The sequence below is a fragment of the Typopeltis vanoorti genome, chromosome 9, assembly GCF_054136105.1.
Source record: "Typopeltis vanoorti isolate ZY-2024b chromosome 9, IOZ_Tvanoo_1.0, whole genome shotgun sequence".
Classification (NCBI taxonomy): domain Eukaryota; kingdom Metazoa; phylum Arthropoda; class Arachnida; order Uropygi; family Thelyphonidae; genus Typopeltis; species Typopeltis vanoorti.
In genome coordinates this window covers 28,601,743-28,624,953 of record NC_143557.1, presented here as the reverse complement: position 1 = coordinate 28,624,953, position 23,211 = coordinate 28,601,743, and the positions used below count along the sequence as shown (strand labels likewise).

Genomic DNA, 23,211 nt, shown 5'->3' with positions numbered 1-23,211 from the left:
AGGCGAATTTTCTCTTTACCCTGATGCAATTAGGAGTGATATTGCTGTCCGTTTTAAAAAAGTCAGTCGATTGATCAAATTTGAAACTTGAATCTTCAGTTTACTGTACTGATTGCATCGCTTGTGGGTTGAATCTCCATGAATTATTGTAATCCTTTCTTTTAGAGTTACACAGTGATCATCATTTATTTTAAAAATTTATGCAATTTACAACCGTGTTTAAAAAACTTTTTTATTATCCTGACATTTCGATCTTCACATCAAGATCATCTGGAGCATACATCAATATATAAGACAAGCTGACAACACAGCAAACCACATTCTCCAAACGAAGAAAGGAAACCTAATTTCCAAATTCCAAAGACTAAAAGAACGACAAAACTAGCAGCTATATTCAAAGTTCGTCACAGTGAACAACAACAACCAATCATAAGCAAGAAACAACAGGAGCCACCAATCACCCACAGGTATCGATAACATAGTCAACATATCTAATCACATTCTAACTAAAGATGAAATCTCTATACTTAACAAAGGTTTAAATTTTGCTATAGCACCAAAATCGATAAACAAACTTGAATTTATGTGCAATATTGAAAGAGGCCTAAGATTCATCCCTAATAACATAGCAGACAAAATATGTTTAGAAACTGCCAACATTTTAAATCATAACAAAACAATAACAAGCAACATTACTAAACATGAATTAACAGCGATAAAATCACTCAAAATAAATCCAAACATAGCAATAACCAGAGCAAATAAAGGACATGCCACCGTTATTTTAAACCGTACCACTTACATATAAAAAATGAATCTGCTGGTCTCTGACAATAACACATACAAATTAGTTAACTACAACACAACCAACAGAATAAAAAACAAAACAGAGAAACTACTTAAGTCAATTACCACTTGGCCCGAAGACACACGATCAAAAAAATATTTACTCACTACGCACGCTGCCCAAGAACTTACAGGCTACCGAAAATTCACAATGAAAACACACTGTTAAGACCTATAGTTGAAGGAATTGATAGCCCAAAGTATCACTTAGCCAAAAAATTATCGGCAACACTCAAGGAGTTGGTAGGTCATTCCCCCTCCTATATTAAAAACACGCAGCACTTCATAAATACCAAAGACATTACATTAGAAAAAGATAAAAAATATAAAAAAAGATAAAAAAAGATAAAAGATAAAAAAGATAAAAAGATTCTCGTCGCGACGGGAGGAATCTTTATCTGGTCGATTTCAATCGATGGTGAGTTAGCCGATCTCATACGGAGGTAGCAGGGTTTTTTCTCCCGGAAACTCGGGTTTTTCATCCCGCATACATACAAATCGGCCCTTCAGAACACACGCAATTTACAGACAAAAATTACTAGTTGTGGTGGTGTTGGAGGTGGGCGGTAGATGGCGTTGATTCGTAGTAGAGGTAAGGTGTAGAGACAGTTGAAGATGTCCTCCCGCGATGAGTCTTCGGACTCCTTGGAGGTATCAGGAATAATAATAATAATAATAATAATAATAATAATTTATTAGTCAGTTTTGATGTCTCTGCCCTCTTCACGAATGTTCCAATCAATGACACCTACAGAACGAATTCCCTCGAGATATCACGGCAAAACATTTTGAACATTTTGAGCAACTTGCCTTAGGTTCCTCCCCTTTAAAGTCTGGCTTAGATAAGTTGAAGATGTTTTCGCAATCTGGCTGCATGGCCGCCAAACATTAGACACATTCCTTAGCCACCTAAACAAACGCATACAATTCGCAATTAAAAAACACATCATACTTCTGTTTCTGGATGCACTTATCACACGTCTGCCCTCTGGCAATCTTTCTTTCACTGTTTACCGGAAAGCGACACTTAAATACAGATCTCTGTTATATTCCCATGCTTTCTCAACTATTTGTCGTAAAGTGAAGATCTGATCCTGACAACCTCTATTTGGCCTGAATCCAGATTGTCTGTCACCCAGCTTTTCTTCCACAATTCTTCTCAACTGTTTCTCTAGTATACTTGCATAGATCTTCCCAGGAACACTCAGCAGGGAAATACCTCTATAATTCTCACATTCAGTTTTATTTCTCTTTTTATATATGGGTACTATGAGAGCTCTACTCCAATCATCGGGAATTCATACCTTTGTCCAGGCTTTCTGAACTATGCAGTACAGCCACTGTAAGACTTTTATACCACCATACTTCAGCATTTCTGGTCGAATATCATCTGCTCCTGCTGCCTTTCCACATTTCAAGCCTTTGATGGCTTTTTCTATTTCAAGTATGGATACGTATTCCTGACTGCATGCCTGGTCAGTTTTTTTACCACTGTGCTGTCATCATTGCTTGTTTCATTTAGCAGTTTTTCAAAGTAATTACTCCATACTTCAAGGATATCTTTTTCTCTTGTTTTCATGTCACCTTTATCATTTCTAATTCCTTTTATAGCACTCTTTCCTCCATTCCCAAGTTTCTTCAACAACTCCAGAATATTTTGCCACCTTCTTGACATTTATTTTCTATATTCTTGCCAAAGTCCTCCCATGACTTTTGTTTAGCTAGTTTTACACAGTGTTTAGCATTCTTGCATTTGTTTCTGTATTCTTTAAGAGCACAAGCTGACTTATTTGCCAGGAACTTTTGATATGCTTTCTTCTTTTCCTTCACTGCTTCTTTAACTTCCTGTGTTCACCATGGAGTTCTAGATTTTCTATCCTTGCAGACAACTTCACCACATGCCTCTCTAGATGAAAATCCAGTATCTTAAAAGCAAAAATAAGAATTCTAATACTAAAAATAGGACATCATTGTTTCTGAAAGAAAACCATCTGAAAGAATGTTTATTCATGTCATCATAAATAGAATTTAGCTTGATGTAATTTTTTTTTTTCCCACTAGAGATCATGCCAGTAGAATAACATGTGATCAAATCATTGTTTCTTTAGCTTACAGTTAATAATGTAACTCAGCTTGTCTTATATATCGATGTATGCTCCAGATGATGATCTTGATGTGAAGATCGAAACGTCAGGATAATAGAAAAGTTTTTTTTAACACGGTTGTAAATTCTATAAATTTTTAAAATGAATACTCCCCACTCCATTCTTCACAATCACTTATATTTGTGTTTCCTAGAAAAGGTGGCCAAGATCTTAAAAAACCACAATCTTGTGACCAGTTATAAACTGCACAGAACGCTAGCAACCCTTATCCAACTCCTCAAAGACTAGCTAGAATCTCTGGATTTACATGGAGTGCCAGGGTCACTGAAGCTGTAGTAATTCATACTATAGCCAAACAGGTAGGACAGCCAACATCCATATATAAGAGCACCAGAATTACATTCATATACATCCAATGACTGCTGAAGGTTAGCAGACCATGTCCTAGATATCTGGCACAGGATCCATTGGAAAAAACCACCTTATTCCACAGAAGCAAATTTAAATTCGATAGGCTTTTCCTCGAATCTGCTGAAGATCTTACCAACTAATCCAACCTAAATAGATAGCTGTATCAAACTACCTCTCATATGGGAAATCTTCATTAGCAGACAGTTAACCCAACAGCCAATTATAATTATAGGACTTTAGATCATCCTGTATCTTTCCTGTTCAATCTTTGTTACTGAAATGTGCCTGAGTGTAAGTTTATAATACCAGTGTATTAATCCCTGAAGATTCTGATTTAACTCTGGAATATAGGAAGTAATAAATATTTTTAGTTATTATCTAGTCTAAGTTGTCAATTTTCTTAAACAACATGATGCTAGAATCAATGTATAAACCTAAACACTTGGACACAATTACTCTTGTATAAACAATTCGAACTATAACTGAAAAAGAACTACAGACACTTCTCAATATACATAAGCAGACTGTTCCACAACTCTTTATGCAAGTCAGAATGTAGGTAAATCATATCCCCCCCCTACAACTTCCCCTGACCTTTCAAAATAAACTTTGTCATGTCAAACACATATGCAAAAAATAAACATGTAATGCAATGCAAAAATATTAAATAGTACAAAAAAAAGATAAATATCCTGTATTAAATACATAAAAGATACATACATTTCACACCATATCCACTGAACAATTTTTAAACACTGAACACACACCAAATATAGTATATTTTACAATTTGACAATAGTTTTGTGCTGGCAACACAAGACATTAACAGGAAATTGTCATTGTACGAGGGCTGTCAACAAGTAATAAGACTAATTTTACTGTCGCGAAACCACTCATCACAATATTAATTTCTGTGGAATGAAGAAATGTTGCTGTCTGTATTAACAAAAGAGGTTGATAGATGACGTATACGGGCTGATGTGCCAGAGGACTAAATGCAAACTTGTTTAGACATGCCTATGAACCGCGACAGTCGTCGAAATGGAAGTGTCCTTGGAACAGCATCATGCGATTAAATTTTGTGTGCGTTTGCAAAAATCGGCATTGGACACTTTTAACATGATACGCGAAGCTTTCCACGATGAAGCAATGTAGAGGGCAAGTGTTTTTCGCTGGCATAAAACTTTTAAGGAAGGAAGGCAAAATGTGGAAGATCTTGAACGTGAGGGAAGACCTTCAACGTCCATTACAGAGACAATGATCAACACTGCAGCGATTATCATCAAGGAGGATCGCAGAATTACAGTATGCCAGCTGCATGTTGTCCTGAATATTTCTGTGGGAAGTGTTCACTCAATCATGGCATAACATTTGGGACTGAAACGTGTTTGCACCCGATGGATTCCCAAACTCTTGACACCAGAGCAAATGCAGCATCGAGTGGATGTGTGCACAGAATGGAAAGAAAGACTGGAACAAGAAGGCGACAACTTCTTAAAACGTATCATTACAGCAGATGAAGCTTGGTTGTATCACTATGACCTTACAATGAAACAACAAAGCAGTGAATGGAAACATCCATCTTCACCTACCCCCCAAGAAGGCAAAAACTGTAAAATCGGTTGGTAAAGTTATGACCATAATGATTTTTGACTACGAAGGCATTGTTTACCAACACGCTGTAGAACCTGGGAATACCGTAAAAGGCTCGTACTATGCGGATGTTTTACAGACAATGGTACAGCACGTCAAAAGGAAGTGTCCATTGCTGAAGAATGGCTTCTCATTGCACCACAATAATGCAAGGCCACATATTGCTGGTTGTGTAGTGGATGTTTTTCAGAAGAACAACATAGATATCCTACCATATCCTCCTGATCTCGCACTGTGTGATTTCTGGCTGTTTCCTCAGCTCAAGAAACAACTAAGAGGCTGCCATTTCGAAAGCACCAAAGCATGTGTAAAAGTGGCGGTTTTCAAAGAACTCTCAAAAAACGGACTTTCACATGTGTTTAAGAAGTGGATGCAACGTTGGGACAAATGCATCGCATCTCACGGTAGTTACTTCGAAAAAGACCATGTAAATGATGACGATTAAAGGTAATCTGTTTTCTGTATAAATATAGTCTTATTACTTATTGAACAGCCTACATACATTATCTTTTAACTTGTGGCTTTCAATAATCCAAATTATGATATTTGCTGTCAATACCTCAAGACTGAGTTCATGTGCTATACCCGATAACCTTTGTCGACTTTCATATTTCTTTATTATCCATAATTTCAACTCTAGATCGATTGCAATACATTTCAGAGATGGTTCACATTTTGATTTAAGGGTATGTTGTGAATAATATTTTCCTGACTTCTCCAAATTAACTCTTCCTCCAGCCCTTCTTAGAGGGCATCTCGCTAAATTATTACACTTCAGTTACAATTTGAATTTCTATGACGGTTAACCTCGGTTCTTTACCAGCAAGACAATAAGTTCAACACACACACGCGCGCAAGGGATGTCCAGAAAGTAAGTTCCAATGGGCTGTCAGAGAAACAAAAATATACTTACAAAAAAAAATATATTGGAAATTAAAGTAGACATCTTTCACTACTTTTCTACATAATTTCTGCCACTGTTCAGGCACTTATCATAACGGGGCACCAAGAGTTGTATACCTTCATCGTAGAAGGTTGCTGCCTGTGATGCAAAGCATGTATTGACTGTTTCTTTGACTTCATCTTCGTCTTGAAACTGCCGGCCACCAAGGAAAGATTTCAGATGTTTGAACAGGTGAAAGTCACTTGGCACGAGGTCAGGACTATATGGGGGATGATGGAATTGTTCCCAGCCGAAGGTGGTGAGAAGTTGTTGTGTTATGCGAGTCGTGTGTGGGCAGGCGTTATCATGAATCAAAACAACACCCCTGATAAGCATGCCATGTCGTTTATTCTGGATTGTACGACACAGTTTCTTAGGGTTTGGTAATACATACTCGCGTTGATTGTGGAGCCTCGATCCAAGAAGTCTACCAGCAAAATTCCTCGTCTGTCCCAAAACACAGTGCACATCCTTTTCTGAGTGGAAACCATTGTCTTCAATTTCATCTTGACTGGTGATGAGGTGTGCCTCCACTCCATGGACTGTTGTCTGGATTCAGGGGTTGCATGCAAACCAAGTTTCGTCCCTGGTGCCAAGTCTGCTCAGGAAAGCATTGCCATCTTCATGGTAGCGTGTCAAGAATTCCAACGTGCTGCCCAGCCGATTCACTTTGTGTTGATCTGTAAGCAACTTTGGCACTCATCGTGCACACAATTTCCGATAATTCAGTTCCTCCGACACAATTTCATGAAAACATAAACGTGAAACTTCTGGAAATTGCAGTGAGAGTGACGTAATAGTGAACCCCCTATTAAGTCGAATCTTTTCTTCCCATGAATGCACCAAATTATCAATCACTAAAGATTGTCGCCCACTCCGTTCATCATTGTGCACACCTGTCCTTCCTTCATTAAAAAGTCTTACCCATCTTTGAACCATCGAATCACTCATTTCGTGTTCTTCATAAACGTCAATAATTTGCCAATGAATTTCAGCTGCTTTAACGTTCCTCGCATTCAAGAAATGCTGACCTAATTTCACATGCGGCAAGCAAGTCGATTTTCTTAGACATTATAAACACACACCAAGAAATGTACGCACTGCAAGAATGTCTGAAAATGGCACCAACACTTTGCTAATAAATCAACAAACTCAGACACATGCGAACCATTGCGGTCAGCACTGAAATGAAAATATTTAAAAACAGAACTTACTTTCTGGACATCCCTCCTATGTGTGTGTGTGTGTGTGTCTCTCTCTCTCTCTCTCTCTCTATATATATATATAGATTGTTTGTTTCCTTGCTGGTTTGGTTTTTTGCCCTCTGGCTATTAATACCTTGAAGAATTGTTATGAATACATATTATTACGGGCACCTCCAAGGAGTCCTCAGACTCAACGAAGGAGGCCCAACATCATGTCAAGAACAACTATTCAACATTCACACAGTATCTATCATACTTCACCTTGAACTCATTTACAGTCACGGCACCCACAACAGACTCTGGCAGCTTATTCCACTCATTTACCACTCTCCAAGTAAAAAACCTAGCTCTAACACTCTTGCTAACCAAACTCTTACCAAGCTTCCATGGATGTCCCCTAGTCCTCCCACTACCAGTCCCATTCTCAAAAATATCTTCAGAATTAATCTTATAGAAACCTTTCAGTAATTTGAATACCATCCAATCATATCACCCCTTTTCCACCTATCAACCAATTTCTGCAGCTCACAAATTTTCAAACTGTTCTCATAAGGTTCATTCCATAGTCCTGCTATCATCTTGGTCACTCATCTCTGGATCCTCTCCACGTCCTCCCCATCAAGAAGAAACCCTGGCACCCATATCTGGGCACAGTAGTCAATATGGGGTCTTATGAAGTCTCGATACAGAGGAACAATAATCTGTTTGTCTCTGCTTGTTAAAGTGTTTATCAGCAACCAAGTGATTTGATGAACTGATTTTGCGATGTGTCCCCTAAACTTCAACTCCCTATCCACTAACACTCCCAAATCCCTGGCCTCGTCAATCTCATAGAGTACAGGTCCACTAATGTGATATACTGCTGCTAATCTTTTCCTCCCAAAAATGCAAAACCATACATTTTTTTCACATTAAATTGACATCCATTCTCCATAGCCCAGTACTCCAAACTATCCAAATAATCCTGCAAAATTTTGACATCCTCTGCACTCACTACTGCTCTACCCGACTTTGCATCATCAGCAAACAAATGAACACTTCCTCTCAGATCCATTCCTATATCGTTAATGAACAAATTGAACAGAACCCTGCAGTACACCACTAGTCACAGACCATCTTTTGGACTCTACTCCTGAATAAACCACTCTCTGATATCTCTCCATCAACCACCCTCCTATCCATCTCACCAACCCCATATCCATTTTCAAATGCTGCGGTTTACTGATTAGAATTCCATGTAGTATCTATCAAAGGCTTTAGCAAGGTCCAGTAGAATCACTGTAAACCTGTTACCCTTATCCAGATCAGCCGTCACTGTGTTATAGAATATGAGCAAGTTACTGAGGTATGGTCTACCTTTCATAAAACCATGCTGTCCCCCATACAGTATCCCATTTTCATTTATCTAATCTTGTAATTTCCTCTTGAATAATTTCTCCAAGACCTTGACAACAATTCCTCATATGCTGATCAGGCAGTAATTTTCAACTGCAGTCTGGGAACCTCCTTTATGCAGTGGAACTATTTTCCCCTCTTTCCACCCCCTGGGGACTAACCCAGACTCGAGACTCAAATTAAACAAAATGGTCAAAGGCACTGACAATTCTTCAGCTGCTAGTGTTTTCAAATATGACACGAGGTGGTATACCATCCAATTCCACAGATGAATTGACATTAAGGTTTTGTAATAGACTATTCATCTCCACTTCATTAACCACAATTCCCGTGTAAGCTGTTGTTTTGTCCATTTCTGCAATGTCACCACCTGGATGGTATACTCTTGCAAAATGCTCACTCAGTAATTCTACTATATCAACTGATTTGGTTACCTCCCTACCATTGGCATTCATTAAAATCACTCTGCCATATACATTTTTTCTTTTACTTGCAACATATCAAAAAAACTGTTTGGGATACTCTTTAGCCTGCATGGCTAATGTTCTTTCATAAGCCACTTTTGCTTTTCTTACCACACTTCTTACTCTTCTGGCCTGGGCTTTTAACCGTTTATGTGCCTGCAGGTAACCTTTCTCCTTAAATTCCCTCCATAGTTGTTTCTTTTTCTTGCAGCTCAAGCTTAATGGTGTCATTCATCCATTTAATCCCTACTTGATTTATTATTCGGACTCTAGGTATACAGCCAGCCATTGCTATAGACCAGGTCCTGCAAACACTTCTTAATCGTCTCCCATGCACTATCAACATCCAGCCCTTGCAGTTTTACATGCCATGGCACTGAACCAATCAAACTCCTAATGTCATACTTACCAGTCCAATAATTCCACATGTACCCTGTCTTAATTGTAAATACCACACCTTTAGTCACCTCCCAAGTAAAGACCCTATAATCACTCTCACCAACTGTTGGCAAAGTGGTCATATTCGTAATTTACTAGGTCAAGCACTCTCTGACCCCTAGTATTTTCCATTACATGCTGTTGCAGATAGTTATCCCTTAATAACCACATAAAATCCAATTCCTTTCTCCCATGTATCCTCTCCTCCATCCTATCAATGTTACCATAGTTGAAATCTCCCATAATAATTACCCTCCTTCCACTCATTTCTTCTATTTGCATATGCATACTATCTCCACCATCTATTCCATCACCTGATCTACAGCAGCAGCTTCAAAACATTAAAACAGGATTCGATAATATTCATAATGAATTCCCGATACATTGTGGACCTTATGGTAGATTGTGGTTGGCCAAATTCTTTAGCAAAATACTTGAAAGTGGTTGATTCCCTAGGGAATTTAAAAGGATAAAAATCGTCGCTATGTTAAAACCTGGTAAGCCAGCAGATAGAAGTGAAAGCTATTGTCCCATAGCCCTTTTAAGTGCAACCTATAAACTGTTGGAGAGACTGATTTTGAATAGGATCAGTGGGGAAATTTTGGAATGTGTTCGAATAGAACAAGTGGAGTTCAGAAGAGATCGTAGCTGCATAGATCAGGTCCTTAATTTACATTGAAGCAGGGTTTCAAAGGTGCCTGAAGACTACTACAGTCTTTGTTGACTTGACAACAGCCTACGATACTCATATACAAATTTCTTACTTAAAGTCATCCCATGTAAAACACTGGGTCACCTCGTAAACAAATTATTATCTGACCGATATTTCAGGGTAGTAAATGGGGGAAGTATCAGTAAACAGAGAGTGCTTAAAAATGGGCTACCAAAGGGCTCGGTGCTAGCACCACTGCTTTTTAGTCTTTACATCACAGACATCCCTGAAACAGTTAGTAGAAAGTTTGCTTATGCAGATGGTTTAGCTTTGGTAATCAGTGACAAATCCACAGAAAGAACTGAAGAAATATTGATGAATGATATGTCGGCCTTATGGCAGTTCTATAAAAAATGGAGATTAACACCAAATCCTGGTAAAACTGAATGTACCTGTTTTCACCTAAATAGACTTGCAAATCAAAAACCAGAGATATATGTTGATGGGACATTAATCTCATTTAATCCAACACCTAAATACTTGGGGATAACCTTGGATAGAACTTTGTCATATAAAAAACATATGATTAATATCGCTGCTAAAGTATATACTATAAATAATATAGTATAGAAGCTCTGCATGGGGCTCAAGTGCCACAACCCTATGCTGCGTCACTTTGGGTCTGGTTTACAGTGTAGCAGAGTATGGTGCCCCTGTTTGGCTTAACCATGCTACTGGCCAAGACGTCTATAGACGTCAAGGTTATCATGTCTGTGAAGTGCATGTTAAAATTGTAATACCATTGATATTACATTGAAATATATGATGGATACGAAGTGTGTGAGGATGCGTATTTAATCCATAATGGCCGGTAAGGTGGTTAGTAGCTGTCAGCAAATTAGACGTTAAACTTAATTTCACTATGCACTTAATCACAGGCTGTATCAGAAGAACACCTTTACAATGGCTCCCCATTCTGAGTCATATTTCTCCTCCAGAATTGCGACCACAGGAAAGCTTTGCTTCATGAATATAAAAGAATCTTAAATAACCAAAACCTCCCAATACATGAGTTTATCCCAGATGCTTTATCTGAGAGATTAAAATCCAGAAGACCTGCCAAAAGTTCCCTCTTCCCTCATGAGTTCCGACAATGACAAATGTTCGAAATGGCTCGATGCTATGTCATGTCGGCTTGGTGTTTCTGCCTTTGAAGTGCTTGTGTTATTGCCTATTGGTCAGAGTTTACTTATTTATATACAGTATGTTAACTGCAACTTTTCTGGTAGAATTTTAATTGTAAAATTGCATATGGTGAAGTGTCTGGATGATATCAAATATCTCAAATGTAATCAAACTGATTTCAAGTTATATATATTGCATATTGGATCTGGTGTCAAAGCTAGCAGGTGAAAAGACATACTGTCAGAGAGCTCCTGAAAGATTTGTGATTTTTGTTGATTTATTAAGTGTTTTCTTAGATTTAATTGGGTATTATTGTATTTTTTTAGTGTAGTTATTGTACTAAAGCATTTTATAACATAATTTCAGAAATATGATTAGTGTTTACTACTCTTAAAAATGGCACCAAAAACTCGTAGCAAGGCAGTGACTAAAGCTAAAGTTGTTGCTACTGAGGAGAGTATTTGTCCTGACAAACAAACACACTGCTGCAGTGATCATGATGATAATTTATCTGAGGATACGTTGACATTAGAACATTAGAAATAGCTCGAGTAAAAGAAATTGACCAGGGAATTGGAAAAGGTGGAAAAAAGTTTGACTAAACTTCAACAGGATAAGAAAAAGAATCAGAACAAGAACAGGCAGGAAAATACTGAACATGTTATCAAAATATTAATAATAACAAGGTAAGTCAGTTAATATCTAAGAAAAAAAGAGGTAATATGGTATGGTGACTCAATTTTAAAATTTGTGCTTGCTGAGGGAGTCACTACTTCTAGTTTCCAGGGAGGGAAAATTAAAATTATGACAAACAATTGAAAACCAAAAAAGAAATGTAAAAGAAATGGTAGTTCTAGTAAGTACTAATAATTTAAGTGGTGACAAGCATAGTATGAGAGAAGATATGAAAGGTCTGTTGGAAGAAGTGAGAAAGAAATGTGAAAGAGTAAAAATTGTAAGATTACTACCTAGATACGATAGTACTAAGTTAAGAAGCAATTACCGAGTTAAAAAGTACTGAAGTTAAGGCGGTGCACTCCCCTGACCACTTCTCCCATAAACCCTTCCCCTTACTCAAAAAAAAAAAAAAAAAATTTCTATTTTCAGAATCCTTTTCCCATTTCCAAAAAAAAAAGCGCTCTCCACACCCTTAATATTATATATTAAAAAAAACAGGTTTTTTCAAATTAATTCTCCCACATGCTCAACTCCAGCCCCCCCCCGCTTTTTCCAAAAAAAAAAAAAAAAAAAAAAAAAAAAACCTTTTTAACAGCCTAACAGCAGGAGTATGCACATTGCAAAAAGAAGACAGCCAACAACATCCAAAACAGGGATGTGCAATTTTCTTCCTCTTCTATTCTGCATATATTTGTCTCCATAATACATTTGTAAGGCCCTAAGAATTCTTGAGTGAAAAGCCAATGACATTAAAAAAAGGGGCACTCCTAAACGAAAAGCAGTCAAATAGCAGTAAAAATAATACTGTATAAGTTTTGTGAAAACAGTGAAAGCTTGATGAGGAAGCTGCATATATATATATCTATATATATGCTAAAGCTACTTCCCACCAGTGATTTAAGCAGCTAGTGTGAATGAGTTAAAGGTCATCATCATCAAATTCCTCCCATGTACCCTCAAGGGGTGTACAGGATATGATAGTACTAGATGAAAAAATTTACATCATTACTAACTTCCTATCTACAATTTTGCTCCAAATCAGTCTGTTACTAGTCAAGACTCCAGACATTATCAGATCTTATAATTCTATCATTTAAGGCACTCTGTACCGTATCAATCCACCTATAACTTGGTCTTCCTCTGGGTCGTTTTCTGCCAACCTGGTAGAGAACACTTGTTTTGCTAATCTTTTTTCACCCATTCTGTTTAAGTGACCATACCACCTGAGATTAGCTCTGCTAACCCATTCCTGGATGTTGACAATGTCAAGTTTTTTCCGAATATCCTCGTTTTTAATATGGTATCGCCATTGATGCCATCTGTTCACGCCTATAATCTTTCTCAGGACTCTCATATCTGCGGTCTCTAGTGTTTGGTGAAGTGTTTTAGTTCTGACCAAGCTCTCAGAGCCTATAATCTTTCTCAGGAGATGCTCATATCTGCGGTCTCTAGTCTTTGGTCAAGTGTTTTACTTCTGACCCAGCTCTCAGATCCATAAGTTAAAACTGGTTTGAACACTGTCTTGTATACAGCTAATTTAGTGTTCCAACTAATTTCTCCTATTCCATATGAATTTATTCAATTGACTTCCTACCATACCAGCTTTGCTGATTCTGTTGTCTATTTCTACATTTAATTTACCATCTTCAGTAAAAATCGTGCCTAAGTAGCTGAACTGTTTCACTTGTTCCACAGGTTCTCCATTCACAATGCAGTTGACATTTTCAATGATTCTGCCTATTTTCATTGTCTTTGTCTTTTTATTGCTGACCTTCATACCATATCTATTACAACAGTTATTCAATTTAGTCAGAGAATCTTGCAGACTTGTATCGGATTTATTTAGAAGTATAACATAATCCGCACAAAGCAAAGAGCTGACATTAACATCTCCAATTTTGATATTAGGTTTAATACGACTTTCCTTCATAATGTGATCCATATAGATAATAAATAACAGAGGGGATAATGTACATCCTTGCTGACACCAGATTTAACATTAAACCATCTTCCTGTACTTCCTTCAATTCTAACTGCTGACTTACAACTCAAATAAAGACTAAGTATTGCTTGATATAATGCCCCATTGACACCATATAACTGCAGCATATTGAACAGCTTCTCTCTTGGCACTTTGTCATATGCCTTTTCCAAATCGACAAAACTTAAATACAGATCTCTGTTATATTCCCATGCTTTCTCGACTATTTGTCGTAAAGTGAAGATCGGATCCTGACAGCCTCTATTTGGCCTGAATCCAGCTTGTTCTTCACCAAGCTTTTCTTCCACAATTCTTCTCAACCGTTTCTCAAGTATACTTGCATAGATCTTGCCAGGAACACTCAGTAGGGAAATACCTCTGCAATTCTCATATTCAGTTTTATTTCCCTTTTTATATATGGGTACTATGAGAGCTCTACTCCAATCATCGGGAATTTGTCCCTCCGTGCAGGCTTTCTGAACAATGCAGTGCAGCCACTGTAAGACTCTTATACCACCATACTTCAGCATTTCTGGTCAAATATCATCTACTCCTGTTGCCTTTCCACATTTGAAGCCTTTGATGGCTTTTTCTACTTCAAGTATGGATATGTATTCCTGACTGCATGCCTGGTCAGTGTTTTTTACCACTGTGCTGTCATCACTGCTTGTTTCATTTAGCAGTTTTTCAAAGTAATTACTCCATACTTCAAGGATATCTTTTTCTCTTGTTTTCATGTCACCTTTATCATCTCTAACTCCTTTTACTGCACTCTTTCCTCCATTCCTAAGCTTCTTCAACAACCTCCAGAATATTTTGCCACCTTCTTGATATTTATTTTCTATATTCTTGCCAAAGTCCTCCCATGACTTTTTTTTAGCTAGTTTTACACAGTGTTTAGCATTCTTGCTTTTGTCTCTATTCTGTAAGAGCACAAGTTGACTTACTTAACAGGAACTTTTGATATGCTTTCTTCTTTTCCTTCACTGCCTCTTTAACTTCCTGTGTCCACCAGGAAGTTCTGATTTTTTTATTCTTGCAGACAACCTCACCACATGCCTCTCGGGCAGAATCAATCAATGTTTTCTTCAGAGTCTGCCACTGAATCGCCAAGGTTTGATTCCTGTTCTCAAACTCTTTCATTTTACTTCAATAATCTTTGTGTATTTTAGTCTACCCAACTTTTATTCGCTTTAAAACTTTCTTACATTTTATTATTTTCAATACGAAATTCAATTTTCTCCTGCTCAAGACTAAATAGTGATCACTTCCAATTTCAAATCCTCTATACACTCTGGTGTCCTGCACCAAGGAGAAAACATCACTATCAACAATAACATAGTCAATGAGACTTTTCTTATTCCTTGCCTCTTCTCTCCATGTGAATTTGTGTATATTTTTATGTTGGAACATGGTGTTAGTAATAACCAGTCCATGTCCTGAGCAGAAATCCAAGAAATATTTGCCATTATTATTAGCTTTGCTCTCTTCTCCAAATTTTCCCAAAATATTTCTGTATGTCTCACAATCATTTCCTACTCTGCAATTTAGATCTCCAAAAAGAACCAACTTTTCCTTTTTCATTGTGTCAGTTGCTTTTTCTAAAGCCTCAAAAAATTCCTCAACTTCTACCTTAGTAGAAGCTTCTGTGAGACCATAGGTACAAATAAGTCTCATTGTCCAGTTCCCCATTCTCATATTTGCCCACATTACTCTACTTGAGACTGACTGCCATTCAAGAAGATTAGCCTCGTATTTTGTGTTGAATACTATGGCTACTCCTTCTTTTCCATTATTGTCATTGCCTGAATATAACATTTTGTATTTATGGCTCAGAAAGATCTCACCAGTTTATGTCGTTTTTGTTTCAGTCACCCCTATTATGTCGATCTGGTACTTATCTAATTCCTCAGCTAGCTCCATTTCTTTGCCATTCAGGCTTCTTATGTTGATAGTACCGATCTTTAACTCTGGTGATATTGAGTTGGGGTTTGTTTTCAGATTTGTTCTAGTAGCTGACTTTTCGTTGTTTGTCCTGGTCCCTGGCGAAAACAACGGGGGCCTTGTTTAACCAGGCGACACCCCAGCCTGCATGAAATTTTGTCATGTCGTACCATCGTTTTTTATTTTGGTTTAACCAATAAGAATACAAATTGGTCAGCCATCCTCGTTCGTTCAGTATCCAAGTAGATACGCAACAGGGTGCACCACAAGAAGGTGAGGATTGGACATTAGGTCAGAAGCCCTGGTTGGTTCTCTGCATTCCTTTAAAGGCTATGTGGAGGTCTACTCTCAGTTATACAGCTTTGACCGTTAAGCACCCCTGAGTTAAAGGCTGATTTCGCAATCTCTATTCTTCTCTTACTCTCCATTTTGTCCTATAATATCCTAGTTAACATTTGACTTCTTCTATAATTGGGTTTTCTACTTTGATTTATAACTCTGGAGTAAACATAAATTTTTCTCTGCTTACTATTATACATTACACTGTAGAAACTGAACAGGAGAGAAGAAAGTAAACAGCACACTACTAATACCATTTTGTATTTGGAAAGTTCGTGGATTTTTATGTTTGGGGTTTGGCTCAAATATACAAGGTGTTTCAAAACGAATGACACGATTTCAAATAATTATATTTAATAATGAAAATGTGGTACAGTTACAAAATAAATTACCAAGTATGAAGTAAGGCCTAAAGTTTCACTCACCACAATTACAAATGCTCAATGTGCCCTCCACCTGTTGCAAGTGATATCAAACTCTGGGCAAAGGCCGTTCACATGTCGTATTTATTTGTGGTTCGTGGTTGCAGAGATATACAATTTTCAAATTGGGACATTCATTTTGAAACACCTGTATCTATGAGTGTTAAATATACCAAGAAATTTTTTACTTGGTTTTAATACTTTTTCCAAGTAAGCAAAACAAATTTTTGCATGTGAAATATATTCACATCTGAGCTACTTGTAAATAGAGGCCAATGACTTCATTTCCCTTGCCTAAGTATGTATCCCATAATGCAAAGCACACCCCTTTCGGACAAGTATAATGCAGTGCATAATGGGAAGGGTCACTATCTCTCATCCAGGGATTTTTATTAATAAGGTCAAGCACCTTTTGTCTACTTGTATATGAGATATGACTTCTGCATTACTTCAACCTTGGTATCTCTCTCGGGTCTGACTCCCACTGACAAGACCTCAATAGAGGTCGAAATCACTCTGGCTAGTGACGTTTTTGTTTTGTTTTGTTTTTTAGCTTAGTCCACCTTTACCACAAGCTGCCTCAGTCCTGAAGATACTTCAGACGCAAATTTTGTTTGTTTACATTTGGATACAGGATTAAACTAAATTTATTATAATCTAACCAACTGGAAAAATCTTCCAACAACTTTCTCTAAATCCAGAGTAATTTAATAATAAGGCGAGACATCTTTTGTAAACTAGTATAGGTAAATATTACTTCTCCATTACTTCCACCTTAGTATCACCACCTCTGGGTCTGGCTCCCACTGACAAGACCTCAAGAAATGTCGAAACTGGTTTGGGTAGTGGCCCTTCCCTTAATGCATAGTATTATACATGTTCACAAGGAGATGTGCTTTGCATTATGGGAGATACTAAAACAAGATGAGAGATTAGTCCACCTTTACCATGAGTTGCCTCAGTCCTGAAAATACTTCAGACAGAATGTTTCTTACACTTGGATAAAGGATTAAACTAAATTTATTATGAAACTTAATTTTGTTTAGTATCTATATTTTTGGATTCTACTTAAGATCTCATGGCTTTACTTAGTTTTCAACAAAGAGCAGGTATCACATAGGACCTGTGTGTGTGAAGTTTAATTGTAAAGCAAAACTTGAGAGAACTCATGTAGTAATAATAATTGTGGACCCTTTGGATAAGATTTTTTTTACATTATTTTATTTTGTATTTACAATGCTTATGAAGTATAATTCTGCAGTATACTGTTTATAATGCATAATTACACTTTATTCTGTAAATAAGAAGAAACAAAAATATTTGTTTATCTGATCACTCTCTTTTTTAATTTTGTTCTTAATGGCTTTTTTTTTTTTTATTATTCAATATTAGTCTTGAGTATAAACTGTAAAAATCTCATATAAACGTGTCTTTTTTTTAGAGTATATTTTTATATATATATGGAGTATAAATTTCATAAACATGGATTTTATTATTTTTTTTTTTTTAGTTTAAGTTTTTGGAATTAAGTTTAGCCACATGATAAGTTTTGAAATTTAATTTTTTGAATTAATTAATGCAATAATACACCTACTTAGTACTACCAAAATCACCATGTGATTAAGTGATGGCAATACAAAATTGTCAGCTTTTTATCTTAATATCCTTAAGAGTTACACAGAAATTATACATTATGCTGTGTCTATTTATAATAATTTTCCTATGCCATACACTATTGTAACATGTAACTACTTTACTCATTGCAGCCATGTTGTCATTTAAGTTTTGCTTGGAATCTTAGTAATGGGCAGGCATGTTATCTGTGAGTTTTGAAACAGCTGTCTCTTAGAAACAGGAAAGCTAGCAATAAACAATGAGAGGAGAAACAGAAAGAAGAAAAACTGTCACGTTTCAATTCTGGGATCAAAGAAAATATTGTATATGGATCTTTATCTACTCTCTAAATATGAACTATGAGATTAATACTGAAAAACAATACAATGTATCAAGCCATAGGGTGCTTTTGTAGCTTCTCAATTAAATGTTGATTGATTGTCGGAGTGGTTATCTTTATGCCTACTTCAGGACATAAAAGAATGATGTTTTTCACCCCACCTACTTGCTAGAGGATGATATATGCAAGCATAACAGTCAAGTGAGATCATTAACTTCTTTAGAACCACCATAGCTCAGTCCATACAGATGAAGCCCTTTGGTCAAAAAGACCCGAGTTTGATTGCTGTCCATGACATGAGGAACTTTATCTGGTCTCTTTAGACTAAAGGTGAGTTAGCCAGTCTCATATGGAGGTAGAGGGTTTTTCATCGCTCAGAACAAACATACTGGCCCTATGAACACGCACACACAGACTTATAGTCATAAGATACATATACATTGTCGGCCTGGTTGGCCGAGTGGTTAGCGTATCCGCTCTCCAGCCTGAAGGCTGTGTTCGAATCCTGCCATGAGCATGGATGTTTGTGATTGTCTGTGGAAATACTAGTGGTGGTAGTTGTGGTGAGCAGTAGATGGTGTTGGTGTAGTTGGGGTAAGTTGTAGCTAGTGGAATGAGCTGTAGAGTGGGTGTCCTCCCTCGATGAGTCTTTGGACTCCCTGGAGGTGTCATAAAATAATAATAATAATATACTTAATCCCTCATTAGAAAGGCTCAACCCCCCCCCCCAAAAAGGACGAGGAAGAACCACATATAAATAAATTAACTTCTTTTATTGTGATCTAAGGAATTTGAGAGATAAGATACACTGATTGAATGAATGGGTAGAAAAACATAATAATAAAATGAAGAAAGATAAAGAGGACAGTGATGAGATAAAAGGAAGAGGTTCTCATATAATCAAGAGAAACTATACAACATTTAGCAGAATGTTATATTCACTTTTTTATGCTGCCTGATGTCATTTCATCCCACAAAAATGAATTTAACAATCAGAGTGTGAAAACTTCCTCTGAGCCCACACTGTGTAATATGCAAAATGGTCATATAAATATAATTTGTATTTAATAAGAATTTAAGTCAAAGATAAACAGAATATTAGAAATCATTTGCTAATCATAATTCTACAGATTTTGTCAGATTTCCTTAGAGATAAAGAAAATAACTCACATTTATTTACAATAAATATTTAATTTCTTTTTAATACAATTGGGCTTCATCTTTTAAAATTCAACATCTTATGATTCTAACCAACCAACAAACAATATTATATATAGACATTGTTTATCTATTCTCCATAACTGACTATTAACATAAAAGGTTGAATATAGAGAGAGAAGAGGGAGCTAACCAAAACCTCTACAAAAAAATAATGAAGTCTCCAAATAAGAACAATCGACTGACACAATTAGCTAATAATGAAGGAAGAAAAAATAGTACATAAACTACTTGGTAAATGAACCTTATCGTGTATGGCCTTTTTGTGAATCCTGGAAAGGTATCTATTTTTCAGATAAGAGACCAATGAAACCTGCAAGAACAATCATTTCAGCAAAACCTTCAACAATGATGAAAGCCAAAGTGCAGTACTCCCCCCCCCCCTTCTAACCATGCATTTCAATTATAGCAATACATATGAAGGTGACTGAGAATGAAATTGTAGAATTTACTTATTGAGAATGAAAATGGATAAGGCTCCATTTCATTTCAAAGTATGCTATCAGACACTTCTGCCGTTTATTTCCCAAATAATTTTTTTGCCTTAATTTCATTAAAAGTACAGACTACTAGCAAAAAGTATTTCTTTTTGGAAAATTATATTCATTCAATATATTCCTTTATGCAATATTTATCAGGAAACCCTTGACAGTTTTTTTTTCCTATGAAGACAGAATATAATGAAAAAAATTTATTTTACGAATTGCTATAGTGCAAGCAAAGTACAATATAATAAACAATATATTACAATACACATTGGGTTACAGCCAAGAAATTTTAAGTATTAAAGGAATATTAGAGCCTCCGTAGCTCAGTTGGTATAGACAAAGCCCTTTGGTCGGAAAGACCTGGGTTCGATTCCCATCCATGACATGAGGAACCTTTATCTGGTCTCTTTCAACTAAAGGTGAGTTAGCCAGTCTCATATGGAGGTAGAGGATTTTTTCACCTGAAAACTCGGGTTTTTTTGTCCCTCAAAACAGGCAAACTGGCCCTATGAACACACATGGATCTACAGTCAAAAATACATAGGAAACCTTTTCCCTTCACCTGGTTCTTAGGGTCCCTGTGTAGTATTAGACTCAGTGTTAGTTATATTATGAACAGATTCATAATTGCAAACCTTCAATATGAAGATGACACCTAAGAAGAAGAAAGGAATATTATAAACTGTAATAAACAAAATGAAAGTAACTAAAGAGTTTCCTTTTGTCAGTTTTCAAATAAGAATACTTACCTCATGAATGCAAGCACTACTAGAATTAATAAACTTAGCAGCCAACCAGTATTTTGAAAGGCAGCAGGCATTGTTAAAGCTCCAGTACCCACAATTAAATTAAAAATGTAAACCAGGCCCATCTGTAAAAAAAGTATGGATCGACCTTTAGCAAAATTATTTCGGATAAAAAATATTTTTATTCATTAAAATGACTGCAGAATTATATACTGGTTGTTAAATGTGTTGATAATGCACATTTGCAAGATAAATTTTTAATTTTTCTGGCCAAATGCCTCTACCCACTAGTGTGGCCTGAAAAAAAACATGGCTATAGTATTTTTTTTATAAATCATTTATAATCATAAAACTTTCTTTCAACAAAACATGGCTACAATTGTTGAATTTTTTTCTGTGAAATGAAGAAAATACATTCCAGTGCTTATTTGGAGGCAAAGGTGGCAGTTCCACACTTAACTTACCTCATTTTTACTAGTAACTAACTCTAAGAAATTAATCTCACCCAAGAAGCCTCACAAAATTTCATCAGACAACTGAAAGTGATCAATGTTGTTCCAAGTAGATTCATAATAATAATAATAAATAGAACACCAAAAACTAAATTATAAATACAGGTATCCCTTGCTTAACAAGGGATTTGATTAACGTGGCAAAATTAATTGCAGCAATCCCCTGATATACGCAGCAAGAGTTTTGATTAACGCGCCTTTAACCCTGCGGGGCTCAGATACAGTGGTGCTCAGAGCTGAGAGATACATGCAAAATGTATCTATCATATATAAAGAATATAAATACACTGAATTGTGTAAGAATATAAATATTCTTACACAATTCAGCGTATAGCTTGGAGGTCATGAGTAGCTGTGCATTCATATGTTACGAGTTATGATATTCCTCACTGTTTTTGGCTGTCAGTTTGGTTTAACACATTATGTAAAGGTTTATGATATTTGTGTTGAAATTGTATCTGAGAGATACCGTGACCTCCGATGTCAGTATAGTATAGTTTAGTTGGGTTTTTTATATTCTTTGTTCAATAATTTCTAGATTGTAACTGAAAATAAATAAACCATCATGTATTACTGAAATAGAGAGCCAAAGGCTTATTTATCATACATGTCCTCTAAGAGATGTGCTTTACATTACAGAAAATACTAAGGAAAGTGATCTAGAGCTTAGTCAACCTTTACTACGAGTTGCCCATAAGGTTGCTTATGCTTGCACCTGCCGAAACTTTTAGTTTCTATATATTCAGCACGAAACTCTTGTAGTTTCTATATTCGGCTATGAAATAATGTTGGAGTCAATATCCACTTAATTTATACCATCATGTAATATATTTGCAGTGTTTTTTCCTTATGTTTTATTGCATGTTTGCCGAAGTCTGGAGAGTCATTTTGCTTTTTATCATAAAATTTATGCCGATAAGAAAAAAAGTAAAACTGTTCAAACGACTCTTGATAACTTCTTTTGATAAAAAAAAATTGCAGTAAATAATGTAGGTACAAGTATTTATTAAACATTTACTTTGCATTCATTTTTATCTTTCCTAAAAGAGTACCATATGAAATGAATTATTAATACAGTAATCGATCGTGGATGAATTGTAATTTTCACCATTGATTATTAGATTTGATTAACACGATTTCGATATACGCGGTAACATCGAGGGAAACCTGTACATTTTACCTACATACATGTTGCATATAGTAATCTTTTTCCTAGAATGCTAACTTGATAATTCAATACTTAAGGAATTGACAGCGTATACTAGAAATATAAATTACATCAACTTTAGTATATACCTTCCAATATTTCGGCAACGTCACGTTGCCATCTTCATGGGAACTAAAGATAAAGACACGTGCATGCAAGTGCTACATAACAGCAAATGAGAAATGAAGCGAGGAAGCTACCGTTTTCCTAAAATCTTGATGGTGCCCAATAGTAAGCTATATTAGGTGTTCTTGGCCTTTGAGCTGAAGTTCTTCTGATGTATGTTTCCCAAATTTGGGGCAGTCTCATGCATCCAAATTTGTTGAGGTTTGGTATGTTCCTAAGGGCTGAGGCTGATTCCAGGAACAGTCTTTAATATTTGAACTTGTTGCGGTGTATCACTGTGGCTTTCTTCCATCTTATTC

General features: G+C 36.3%; 1 protein-coding gene across 1 annotated transcript in view; it reads right to left on the bottom strand.

Annotated features, from left to right (window-relative positions):
• Positions 1-23,211, bottom strand: part of LOC150102941 (putative sodium-coupled neutral amino acid transporter 12) — a 404,858-nt gene that overhangs the window by 359,360 nt on the left and 22,287 nt on the right. The window contains exon 2 of the mRNA XM_090397467.1: positions 21,071-21,192. Within this exon, the coding sequence (XP_090253593.1) occupies positions 21,071-21,192 (122 nt within the window). The remainder of the gene's footprint in view (positions 1-21,070; positions 21,193-23,211) is intronic.